Source organism: Anopheles arabiensis, chromosome 2 (assembly GCF_016920715.1).
Source record: "Anopheles arabiensis isolate DONGOLA chromosome 2, AaraD3, whole genome shotgun sequence".
Lineage (NCBI taxonomy): Eukaryota > Metazoa > Arthropoda > Insecta > Diptera > Culicidae > Anopheles > Anopheles arabiensis.
In genome coordinates, this window is record NC_053517.1 from 93,461,663 (window position 1) to 93,474,442 (window position 12,780).

The following is a 12,780-nucleotide window of genomic DNA, read 5'->3' on the forward strand; positions in this document are numbered from 1 at the left end:
AAAAGTCGAATTTTACTCACAAATGATGAATATATCATCTTGACGCGCTTCACAGCGATCACAGGCGCGCTTATCATCATCTTCTTCCGACTAACAGCGATCAAAACTGTCGCTCGTGTGTTACTCAACGCGAAGGGTCGATGCGAGGCAGCTTCCCCCCCCCCCAAAAAACAAAAACTCACCGACATTGAACAGCAATCTCCATCTTCAATTGCATATTATACAATAAGAATGCCCAAAAAAATGAAGCTAAAAAAAGAAGCACCTCAAGGTCGAAAAACTTCAAGAATATCGGTGAAAGTCAAGTCGGCATTACTTGGAAGAGGACCCACACACACACATCCGCCGTTCGCGATCGTAAAGTGCGCCTCAAGTGGCGATAAATTTGTCACTTACCCGATTATGTGCTTGTCCGGCGTCACATCTATTTTTGTGGGGGGGCGAAGAAGCTGCTCTGCCGCGGGTGCGCACTCTGGTCAAGGGTGAAAAGTTGCCCACAATGCCCATACTCTTGTTCGATCGAAGAAGATAATTTTGATTGGCCGCTCTGTAGTGGATCCTCCGGATGTACACCAAGGGGGGGGGGGAGAGTTGACTTCTGCATAAACGGCCACGGTGTTTTCGGGGGAGATAATGGAGACTCCCGAGCGATAAATTATAACTTTTATCGTTGCCGAACGGCAAGGACGTAGTGTGGACGGCGCGTGCGCTTGTATCAAAAACCGCGCACAACCGGGGACGACCTTCGGGACAAAGATAGGTCATCAATAATGGTGCTTCTTCGCTTCATACACTTACGTGTACGCGTAGCGGATGGAAGAGATCGTCTTGGTACCTTCAAAACGGTCGCCCGGCGGCCCATTTGCGTGTCAAAAAGGCTCATCTTTTTCTGTGAATATCATCAACGTCAGGGCGAAAATAACGGTGGGGTTCGTCTGGCAGCCAGCCACGCAAATGACCCATTCGGTTGAAGTTCACAGATCGCATCACACCTGGAAGGCATCACACCAGAGGGCGACAGTAGATGAACTTTAACCGAGACCTAGTGATGGTGAAAAAAAGAACAAAAAAGTGAAAAGAAATTAGTGGAAAAGTCAATGTTATCGTATGTGGAGATTGTTGACACTGTTTTGATGGCACGCGATGATGATGCTATGTGGCCACATGTAAAAAAAAAAACGAATTAAAACCCAACCCCTAATCCTCAATAATAGGCACAATGATTACGGCTAATCCTGTGGAACAATTACCAAATCTTCATCCGCAGTAAGAGAGAAGGAAGTAGTGATCTCATCCTAGCCGTTTCGCATCGGCTGGTAGGAAACGCCGTAATCAATCGAACGTTATTGTATGGATTCGATTGGACAAACTAAATATCACCTCACCCGTCAGGGGGTCGTAGCCCGTATGTTCGGAGGAAGAACGTGAACTCCTGCGGTCATAAAACTTCTTTACAATGCCATGGCTTCTACCGGTGAAACTGTTCGTTTTACTGTTAGCCGCGGGGAAGGTGATGAACCAACTGGTGATGGTCTGGCTGGAGGCACTCTGGTTATTGTTTCTTTTGATTCTGACTTCGGCGAAAATAGAACCAGCAGTTTCGTCCGGAGTTGGCAGTAGTCGGATAACCGGAGTCGGATGGAGTTGCCCAGCTCCTATTCGTGGTTGTCTCCGACTCCGACCAAGTTCGACTCTAGTCGATTTCGACTCTGGATGACTTCAACACTGGTCGATTCTGACTCCTACTTTAGCTCCGACTTCCGAAGACTGCAGGTGACTCCGACTACGGAATACTCTAACACCGGCTTCTGGATGACTCCAACTCCGAACGACTCGGACTCCGGACAGTTCCGAAACCGGCCGACTGCGACTGCGGACGACTCCGACTTCAAAATACCACGACTCCGGACTCTAATCGACTCCGATTCTGTATGACTCTAACTCCAGAAGATCCTGATTCCGGACGACTCAGCATGGCTTCAAACGTATCCAACCGGCCCTTGAAAATACTGGTCCATCCTACCTTCCGGAGTCGATTCCAACATTTGCCGATTCTGATCAGAATCGTCTCAGGTTTTTTTTTACCCCATCACTAGTTCCAAATTTTCGTTTTAGTCCTCTATCCATAAGCTACGACGTGGATTAGATGGGTAGCTGTTTTCGGAGTTTATTTCTTCCCTGGTAAGTGGTTAGCAAAATTTCATCAATTTTTCGAATCTTGTTTATGGGGGGGGGGCCCTGAGTGGTACGGAGCATTCAAAAAGCAGTAAATCCGGCTCCACCCCAATTCAAAGTTAACGTTGCCATTTGCTGATATAGGAACATAAAAACCTGTTCGATACAGCAGCCACCCGAGAGCCTACAGCGAGAGAAAAAAAACGGAGAAGATTGGAACCATCGCACAACGGGTGCCTCTTTAAGTTTAATAGCGTCTTCATGCGAGGCTGCAAAGATAGAAATGATGGTTTCCTGAAGAGGCGCTCCAGCTCAATGGCACAATTAATTGCAATCGATATAAAATAGCCCGCGGAATTGGCGTTCGAAATCCGAACTAAGGCTGCCTTTGTTTGTCGGTCAACGCGTCTGGAAAAATGATACTTTTTTGTTGCTTCTTTTGGCATACATCTGTGACAGAGCGAGCCGCCTCCCGAGCCGAGACAGTTCCGGGATGACGAGTGCGCATTACAGTGTACGTACAGCAATACCCGGGCCCATCATCAACGCAGCACACATTAACTGCATTTATTTACGACCCACCGGACTTCGGAACACGGTTGTCCACTTGAAGAGCAATCTATTCCCATAAAGCCCCTCTGCAAACGAAACAAGCAAACGCACGCAATCGGCTAGCAGGATGTCGTAGGTGGTCGTAGTGTACGCCTTGTGTCACTCATTCATCCAGCTCTCTATTCAGCAGCAGGGGGGCTAGCTAACGGGCGGACGGTAGCAGGTCATACCCTTTTGGATGATTTGATTGCGATGCCATGAATGCAAAAGGGAAATATAGCTTCACGGGTAACCTACGCCCTCTGCTGCGTAAAGTTTACAAACAATATTCTATGCACGATCCAACCGCCGCGTCAACGTCAAGCACCAACAACGGGCGCGTAGTCTTCGCGGCTTGGCAAGATCAGAAGCTCACATAACAGCTCACCCTAGTGGTTGGGCACGTAATTACGATAATGATCCTGCACACCGCGAGAGAGAGAGATGGTACACGCACGATGGAGCTTTTTTCCGTGACTGTGGCTTGTTGCTTATCGGACAATCGTAAAAACTGTTTGCCGTGGTGACTGTTTTGACACATAAAGAATTCTAAATGGGCCTTATGCATCTAGTTGCAACGGTTATTATCTAATTTAATGATAGTCATAAATCAAAAAGGTACCTTACGGCTCTATCCTGGACTTTTAAATGGAAATGGAATACGTTCTTACTTACTTTGGTAATTTGTCCGGTTGCAGAAGTATCCAGAACTAGCGGCCGTCAGTTCCGTGACGTCGTTTGCGGCTCTAAATGTCTACGATGATTAAATAATGAGCTTAACTGTCCCGGGAATTGCTGTTAAACATCTTCTTAGTGGGGTGTGAGTATCACTTCCTCTTAACATGGTTCGCTATACAGCTCTACAAGCTCGTACAGCTCAAGACTCGTGTCCGCAGAGGACCTTGGAATGAATCAATGTGCGATATATCGTGACATTTCGTGCATTCTCAATTTCTTTAGGATATCAGCAGATGATGAAAACCGTACCATGCACAATTCCCCTGCACAATGCTTCGGATGACTGCATAATTCGAAGCAGGTATGGCATGGTGTCTCTCTTATTCATCCAGATCTAAGGGCATTTTGTGCAACATTCTACCTCTCGAACGTCCTAGAGAGCAGTTCAAGGATAAAGTTCATCTCTCAAGGAGAGCAGTTCAAGGATAAAGTTCATTCATTCAAGCATAAAGTTCAGGTGTATGCGAGGCATGGCAGTTTAAATATCCTGTGAAGTCCATCTACAAACTTCGCCACAGATGCTAATGGGCTTGTGATCACGCTCATTTTACACCGAGATCGATGAAATATTAAACAACTTCGAGTCTTACAGCGATCACTGCACCATACTTCGGGCATTCAGTTTCAGTGAGCACTTGCAGTATGGACAGGATAGTATCCTCCATAGCAAAGCATACAATTCAAATAGATTCGAGATTAAGTCACTTTCAACACATACAATCGTCCTCACACGTTCGTCTTCTTCGGATGTTTTCTAGCGCAGTCTTTGGGCTCTGGTTGTCTTGCGCGAGCGGTATGTTTACAGGTTTTGCGATTACAATTAGGACCACTTTTATTATCTGTGTATTAGCATAGGATGCTTTCGCTTTTCTCCTCTCTTTCTCTCTCAGCTGTCCATTATCATAGGTCATTTTGCTAAAGGATGTTGTTTTGTGATGGGTCCAGGGGCAGGGCGGCAGGAATAAAACGGGAAAGGGATCCAGGGGTTTGGGAAATCGAAAGCAATAACCTTCTCGCTCACAGGATTTCTACTAGAATATAGAATATGTGTATATATATATAGCGCCTACATTTTCTTGTGTGTCTCTTCGTATTATATATCTCTTCCCTTTTTTCTCTTTTTTTATCTCTTTCTCTCTCTCCCCCACTGCTGAATGTTTTCGCTCTTCTATAACTGTATATAATTGTATCTCTCTCATTTTGCTTATCTACCACCAGATCTGGGATGGGAGTGTTTCTCCTTGGATAGGCGATCGGTCGGTTTTGAACCAGTTTTTTCTACTTTTTCTTCTTTTTCTGCTTATAATACATTGGATTACACAACACATTCACATTACATGCTCGTTACAGAAAGGGACAACACAGTCCCCGCGCGATGTGTAACGCTCGCTCTCCAGTTTCGCGCTACCTCCCCCCGGGGGACTACTTTAAGTCATATCTGGCAAAAGGGTTGTTTTTTCTTCCTCTTCGATAGTTTGATTCGTTAAAATTCACATCAACTCCGACTGTGAAGGTGTGAAAGAAGGGGACGTGCGTCCGCGCTCAGTTCCCACTCCTCCCTCTGCACCTAATTGTTCAGCATGTTCCACAGATCGTCTTCCGGGTTGTTGTTCGCCTTCTTGGAAGTGCTGCTGCTTTTCGGCGCCCGGTTACTCTTAATATCAAGGGCGGCAAAGTCCTCATCGATACCGGCCGCGGCACCAGACGCTTTCGTCGAATGTTGTCTGTTCGCCGATCCGTTGCTTGTGCGGCGCGTACTGCCGGACTTGCTGCTGGCGTGGCGATCGGGGCCATTTTCGTTGCGCACGTCCACGTTGGCCATCAGCTCGGCCGAGGCAGATGTGCGCTGGCCGGACGATGCTGGCCCCGAGTACGACTCGAACCCGTTCCAGCCGTCATCGTCGTTGTCACCGTTCTGGTACGATTGAGGCAAACTGTTGGAGTTACTGTCGTTCGACCAGCCGTTGTTCGACCAGGACGATTCGTCCCGGCGGCCGGAACCGCCGGTCGAGCCGCGCTGTTGCTGGTAGCCACCCGGCTGTCGTCCATTGATCGGACTGCTCACGCCGCTGTCCGACGAGATGTTGCTGTACTGATCGTTACTGCCGGACGGTGTGCTGTAGCTGCCGCTGCCCGGGCCACCGAAACCGCCCCATCCTTTACGGCCCACCTCCGTCACCTAAAAGTGAAACAAATACATTAAGAGATAGATTTGGAAAGCAATTTGCCGTTTCTAGCTTGTTTGTGGAGATTTTTTGTTAACTAGTGATGATGGGAAAATCATAATAACGCATAATGCGACAGACCCCAAAGATAAAATACGAACCTTCGTCGCCAGGTTTGAGACTTGCGAGCCGACGCCTTCCAGCAGCGAACCTTCTTTGACCTAGCCAACATGTACATGAACGAACAGACGAACACACACACAAACAAAACACAATGATTGGGTATGTGACGGTGGGCGACGCGTGCATGAGTGTGCAGGTAAATGAATTTGACACGGGACGAAAAAAAGGGAAGGAAACAAAAACATAAAATAATTAAAAACAAATCGCCTAACAAAACTAAGATTTTAGTGGAAAAATTAAAACAAAGAGAGCATGTGTGCAAATGGTGCCGACGACAACTACCTTCTCCGAAACGGTGCTAGAAACTTCAACTACCTTTTGCGAGGCGATACTGCCGTACTTGAGCGCGTTCTCCTTCGCCACGTTCGCCACCTTCGAGAAGACGTTCCAGCCCTAGAACAAGAGGACAGAGAGAGTGGGAGAGAAACGATTGAAGGAAGATTACTTTTAGTATGCCATGCCACACTGCTAGGTGCTGTTGCTAAGGATGCTCTTAGTGCTCTACCGCCGTACCGTAGCAAGCGATGATTGCACCGTGTCGAAAAGCTCGTGTGATTGACTTCTGGGCGGTGGATCCATGGTGTATCCGAAACCGGCATACTTTCCGCCCTGGTTCGGTGGCAAGTTTCTGCAACAACAATAACAGGAACCATTTATTATATTAATTATTTCCTCCCTCCTTTCCCGGTACTACACTCACTCTGGTCTGGCAGCGTTTTCCTCCTGCTTGCGGCTGAAGAAATCTTCCTTCTGCGCCTTAAACTCGGGCGTCTGGTACTGCTGGTAGCTTCCCCCGTCCTGGTAGTAATTGTCACCTCCATTCTGGTAGCCACCACCGTTGCCACCAGCACCACTTCCACCACCCATCGAGCCACTGCTTCTGGAATGTGTCATCGAGCCGGTCGATCCACCGCTGCTGCCGCTCGCCGCATACCCGCCCGATCCGTTCACGCGTGCCAGCGCACCCGACTCATCCCACGGCTGTCCCTGGGCCAGCGTACTAATCCGATCGCGGTACAGGGCAGCCGCTCGCGTACTGTACTTCCGCTGGATCGGCATCGTCTCGTCCCAGTCGTCCTGCGCGTCGAGAAACTCTCTCGCCTTCCGATTGCCGCCCACCTTCATCTTCTCCAGCTCGATGTCCTTCCACTTGTCCATCGACACGGACCGCACGAAGGACAGATGCACACCGAGGCCGCGGTGCTTGCCCGAGCACTCGAGACAGATCCAGATGCCGTACGTCACCGAGACCCACTGGGGGTTGTGGGTGCCACATTCGAAGCATTTCTGCAAAGGGAGGAAAAAGGGCGACGTGGGGGTGGGGAGTGAGGTGAGTGTGGAGTTAATGATGCGTGCCGCTACACAACACACTGCACGCGACTTACGTTGTTGCCGTCCGATGGTTTCAGCTCGCTCAGAACTCGTCGCGTACGTGGACTGGCCATGATGACAGATAAGTGAAGAGGAGGGGGTGGGGGTGAATTTGGAGCCTAACAAACGGTGGAAACCTTCACTCGTACACGTAGCACGGTCAGGACTTTGGGAACAGATACGACACCACGGCAACAACACACAATATATCCCAACAATCGACCGCTATTGTTGATCGGAAGGAAAAAAAAGGCCAAAACGCTAGCAAGGGTGGTGGGGTCGAGAGCAGATGCTGCCGTGGTTTTCCCACAGACCTTCTCCTTCTCCTAGTGCTGCAGCGCCGTACTTTCACCAGCCAGTAGCACACAAACACACGCACACTCGCACACGCTCTTTCACCGAACGCCAGCAAAGACGCCTTTTCCGTTCGCGGTCATGCCTTGCCGGGGTAGATTTTGCACCGAAATATGTTACACATTAACTCAGCGATTGTTTTGTGGCAAAGAAATCAATTTTCCTCCCCACACATGTAGAACCAACACAAAAAATACACACACCCACACACACACACACGCACAGTGATTTTTGAACACGAACACAGCGAAACGTCAAACGCGACGTGTCAGAAAAGTGGAGAACTGAACCGCATCGGGGTGTAAACGCTCGTTGCAAAAATCATGTTTTCGTTGTAAATCATTGTAATTTGATGATAAATTGTGCACTTTTTGGTGTTGAAAATTATTAAACAAATAATGTGCAAGTATAATTTAAGATATGGCTCAAAAGTGAGTAAATTCTACAATTATGCACACGCTACGTTGCGGCACATGGTGACATCCCACTGTGCCATGGACAAATGCATTTTAGCACACACCCACAGGGCTGTCTTGAGAGCTAAAATAGGTTGAATTTAAATCATAATTTTTTTTTATAATTAAGCTTACGATTAAGAGCCATTGAAGATACTCAACAATAACACAAACATCCTTCGTTATTAGACCACTTTTTCCCACAATTTGCTTTGCAATAATGTAAAATACTACACGATCCCGAGAAGTTATTAACATAGCTATTCAGCCCTGCATAACTGCCACTACCACGTGGGTGAGGGTGAATGTGCAAAATTCAAAATTTACCCAAAACTTCCCCCTCGGAAAGAACAGAAAAGCCGTTGCGTTTATTTTTCAATTGCTTGCTTCTTTATTTGGCGCGATAATCTTAGTTGCCGCGATACATGCAACCCCATCATCGTTTGGGACACTCCATGCTTGTCCTCGGCCCTGGGTTTATTAAGTATCCTTCTCTTACTGCTAATAGTAGTGGATTTATTATACGAGGTTTATCTGTCTGCCGGCTCCGGCCGATTACTAACGCTAAACAACTAAAACCAGTGTGTGTTTTTCTTCTTCTTCTTTCGCCCACCGTTTCCTGCACCTGTTTCCTGTATATTTTATACGGTTCCTGTTTCTGTCTTTTCCTGGTTCTGTTAAGCACGTGTGTAGCAACCAAAGTGTGGAATGTGCATATTTTTTGCTCTTAATTGTTTTGTTTGTCTCTTCATCTTTCTCTCTTTAATTAGTTTTACATATTTGCTGCTTGTTTTTTTATACGCTTTGTTTTTTTCTTCTTTTGAATATTTGAATTAGAACAACGATTAGAAGGGAATAACGACAGCCGACTGCGGAACCTTATCTTTTAATTGGAGTTGCTTTTTTGTTTGTTTTATAAATGTATACCTCTATCGCCTGCTAGCGTATGTTTTCTTATTCCCATTTTTGTTTGCTTTTATGCACAAAAATAAACTACATGTCCTCCTGCTATCAGGGAGCCGGTAGGGAGAGGGAAGGAAGAAAAGGCCTAAATGTTTCATACAAGCGCTGGCGACACGTGTTATGTACCCACTGATTGGTTTTGTGTAAATTCAAACTGCTTTTTTATCATCCTTTCTATACACAATAGCGACTGCAACTTTCTGTTCTGCTGTGGAAAACTCGAAAGAAGAGCGTAAATACAGCGAAATAGGGTAAAAATCCTTCAAAAATAATATCTCTCTTGCTGGGCTGCAGCAACACAGGTGGTGCTAAGCATCAAGTGTTACGCTGCCCTTGTTTGTTTTTTTCCCTTCTGTGCAATGTGGGGGCCCTTCCTTTCTCGCTAGCCAGGTACCAATGAATTTGTATGATGTAGCTTGCTTCTACAATCGTTAGCAAAACAACAACGGCAGTTCTCTTTCTGTTATTTTTTTTTTTGTTTTCTTTACTACCGCTCTTCTAAAATAGTAATGCTGCTGTTGAAAATGGCGGCGCTTTTCCACAGATAAGGCAATGGCAACAATAACGCGAATCGCGAAACGTTCATCATTCGGTACACAGAGTTATTACACAGTTGTGAAGCAAAAACACATCCATATTAATGAACGATCCGGAGTTTTTTGTTTGTTTGTTTATGTCCGGTACATTACTCCCTAAACCTGCCCAGGTCTTTCGCTCAGCTTAAATGGTTTGTTTGATTGCTTTCAGGTTATTTTAAGGTTTATTTTACATGCGCATAGGTCAAAGTAGTTATGTATATATATATTCTATAGTTCTATAGGCGTATCGTGTGTGTATGTGTGTGTCCTAGTTATTATATTCTTACTCGCTATACAGTGGAATGTTTGCATCCTCCCCTCTGCCTTTAAAGGTTTTTCTTCTTTTGCAACATTGCACATCATGTTTGAGTTAACGGGGGAGTGTTTCCCCTCTGTTCGCAACGTACGAAACGTAGCCCGCTCATGGGACCTACGTATCACATTTTCGTAAAACAGCGTAATCAAGCGTAAGCCTCGAATGAGACTTGCAAAGGAATGAGCAAACAACAAAAGAAACAAAATAGGAACTAACAAAAGAAAAACAAAAAAAAACGAACATAGAACTCTCCAAAATGGGGGAAGGCAGTAAATGAGCCAAAAGTGAACAAGGGGAAAAGGGAGTGACTTAAGCAACTACGAAACATGTACAAAAGATCATTTAACCATCTAAGGAGGCCTCAACGAGCTGATGAGCGCCAAACTGGGCCATGAGCCGCCTATCCAAAAAGCTCTCCGTTCTAAGCATTTCTTTGCAGACCCGGGGCTTGTTTCTCTCTATTCAATCTAAACAGCTAAAAACTAAGTACGACAGATTTTGTCCATCTTCATAGGCCACCAATAATTTGTACACCACACTTAGAGAGGGACTCATGTGGTATCCCAGGGTGAGTAGTTTCTACTTGCTAAACGCTCAGAATGGTCCGTCTGGTAGCCTGCGGGTGGGGGGATTGTTCCACAATAAATAGTTCCACAATAGCAGATAAGCAGCACACCAAACCGTATCTCTATATGCGTTTGTGTTTATATTTATGTATGTATATATATATAGGTAGAGCTATCGATCGATTCAGTCTCTCGTTTCGCAATACGCGCACGCAAGCGCAACCCATACGTCCTTTCCCGAGCGTATCCCTAATGCTACATAGACACATATAATATCCGTTCACTTAACCACGACTGGACTGGAGTCTTTCTGGCAGAAAAGAAAAAGATCATCAAAACGCGGGGCCACCGCCAAAGTCAGAGTGTTGTAGATCGGCTGGAGGGGGGGGGGGCTTAGAGCAGACAACAACAAAAAAAAAACGAGGACGGAACTAGATGGTAACATACGCACAAAACTATAACAAAACGTGTAAGCAAATCAGTACCGAGCAAATTTGAATCCGATCTACAACGTTAAACAACTCCTCAACTACCAACAGCAAAAACGATTGGGGGAATTAAACCGATCGAAATAGAACGGTTGCGGAAAGAAAAACGAGCGAGTTCCACTGAGCGATAATCTCAAACAAACATCTCACACAAGCTTTTACATCCGGTTTCCGTTGACGACATCAGCCACCGGGCGCCGGTCGACACGTTCCACCTCGTCCGAGCTGCTGCTGCTGTCGCTAGAGTCCTGCTCGACGTCACTGTCCGGCACGTGGCCATCGTCATCTGCGTCCTCGTCGTCGTCGTCGTCATCGTCCGTGTCTTTGGCGGAGGTGGTGCTCTTATGCATCGGTTGCTGCTGCTGCTGCTTGATGCGATCGACACGCCGGCCCGCCTTCATCATCACGACCGACGGCAGGTCCGGGTTGGATTCGAGCGTCGATCGCTGGCTGGACGGGGCGTGACTGTACTCGGACGTGTTCTCCTCGTCCGAGATCGTTACGTTCGAGTGGATCTTCCGGTGCACGATCGCCAGATGGTCGGCACCACCGGGGGAAGCATGATGATGGTGATGATGGTGGTGATGATGCACCATAGCGCTACTGCCACTGACACCGACGCCGCCACCACCCGACGCTACCGAGGGGCCCGAACCGACCGAGTACTTGGTCCGGCGACCACGCTTTATTGGAAGACGGCCAACACTGTGGGAGAAAGTAGTAGAGGAACATTAATTATATGTATAGAAATAAGCATTTTATGGTCGGGTATAACGGGTCACTGCAACTATCAATTCTTCATACAACATATTCATACAACAAACTAAGTCTTTGACGTGGAGAAATGACCTGCAGTGTCTTCCTGTCGTAACCCTCACTCTCATTGTTTCCTTGAGTCCGCGATGTTAACGTGCAACGGGATTACAAACTATCCCTAAAAGAATATTTAGAATTGCTTTTTGGTACGATTCCCGCTTGAAGGCGCAATCCTATTGGATGTAAAGAATCTAAAAAATCCAACAGCGATTCGCATTTCCAAAGGCTGGTAAGCTCAAATGAATCTTGAATCTTTAGCAGTTAGGCACAGTTAAGCGTCAATTCTTATACAGTCTTCGCTTGACTTACAAATTGGACACGCTCCTTCTCACAATTTAAGGTATCTTTTTCGAACCAATCTTTGTATCATAAAATGGTTTGGATCCAATGATATCAGATTCAGGAATGGTTTGGGTACGATATCAGTTCCAGGACCTGGTATGGATTCAAGATAAGAAATTGTATGTATTCTTTATCATTTATAAATCAACGATCTAGAGCCAGCATTAGTTGTGGATCAATTCCAGCGCAAGTATCAGTTCGAGATCAATTCGCGGAATGATGTAGGTTTGAGATCAACTGTAGGATCGGTATAGATTCAGGATCTTCTTCAAAACCATCATGGATTCGGGATGAGCTCTAGGATCGGTACGAGTTGGGAATGAGATCCAGCACTGGAATGGTTTCAGGATCAAATTCTGGATCAGTTCCAATACCATTATGAGAACAGAATCAGTCCCAGAACCGTTATACGTTTAGGAGTTGTTGCAATTTCGTCAATTTTGAAATTACTCCAATGGAGACCTTCTTGATGTGCCTGGGAAACAGATTTTTTAGCTTTACTCTTACACTGGAGTTATTAAATATCTCCGTAATTATTCGCGAGGCTCTATAATCAGGCCAAATTAACCAGTGGTTTAAAATTCCTTCCGATTTAGAGATAAAATGTAGTTAAAATTAAGAACTTTGAACCATTAGCTAGGCTGACAATTTAGAATAAACTTGAATTGATTTGAACATC

General features: G+C 46.1%; 2 protein-coding genes and 1 long non-coding RNA gene across 14 annotated transcripts in view; all 3 read right to left on the reverse strand.

The window, feature by feature from the left end:
* Nucleotides 1-360: 360 nt before the first annotated feature.
* Nucleotides 361-1,836, reverse strand: LOC120895044. The gene is made up of 3 exons (XR_005738276.1): nt 1,386-1,836; nt 836-1,042; nt 361-743 (listed from the first exon to the last, which is right to left on the reverse strand). It is a non-coding gene; the product is annotated as an uncharacterized LOC120895044 (long non-coding RNA).
* A 2,474-nt stretch (nt 1,837-4,310) lies between these two features.
* Nucleotides 4,311-7,879, reverse strand: LOC120895043 (ADP-ribosylation factor GTPase-activating protein 1). Of its 3 annotated transcripts, none has more exons than XM_040298033.1 (6): nt 7,238-7,879; nt 6,553-7,139; nt 6,366-6,480; nt 6,135-6,245; nt 5,831-5,890; nt 4,311-5,683 (listed from the first exon to the last, which is right to left on the reverse strand). In XM_040298033.1, the coding sequence occupies exons 1-6, from the start codon at nt 7,295-7,297 to the stop codon at nt 5,072-5,074; spliced, it is 1,545 nt and encodes a 514-aa protein (XP_040153967.1). In that variant the 5' UTR covers nt 7,298-7,879; the 3' UTR covers nt 4,311-5,071. The 3 variants fall into 3 exon arrangements, with proteins under 3 accessions (XP_040153967.1, XP_040153968.1, XP_040153969.1); XM_040298034.1 differs by having other exon boundaries at nt 6,168-6,245; nt 7,238-7,878; XM_040298035.1 differs by lacking the exon at nt 5,831-5,890 and having other exon boundaries at nt 6,168-6,245.
* Nucleotides 7,880-8,399: 520 nt separating this feature from the next.
* Nucleotides 8,400-12,780, reverse strand: part of LOC120908797 (mitogen-activated protein kinase kinase kinase 13) — a 32,222-nt gene continuing 27,841 nt past the window's right edge. For all 10 annotated transcript variants that reach the window (XM_040320160.1, XM_040320161.1, XM_040320162.1 and 7 more), the window contains exon 7: nt 8,400-11,648. In XM_040320160.1, the coding sequence (XP_040176094.1) occupies nt 11,102-11,648 (547 nt within the window). In that variant the 3' untranslated portion in view covers nt 8,400-11,101. The remainder of the gene's footprint in view (nt 11,649-12,780) is intronic.

What these genes read in the sequence shown, in the direction of transcription:
- LOC120895043 (XM_040298033.1), bottom strand. Translation starts at nt 7,297, where the DNA reads ATGGCCAGTCCACGTACGCGACGAGTTCTGAGCGAGCTGAAACCATCG. An exon ending in GAAAACGCTGCCAGACCAGA is followed by an intron (nt 6,481 to 6,552) that starts GTGAGTGTAGTA and finishes TTGTTGTTGCAG; the next exon opens with AAACTTGCCACCGAACCAGG. An exon ending in TGCAATCATCGCTTGCTACG is followed by an intron (nt 6,246 to 6,365) that starts GTACGGCGGTAG and finishes CTCTTGTTCTAG; the next exon opens with GGCTGGAACGTCTTCTCGAA.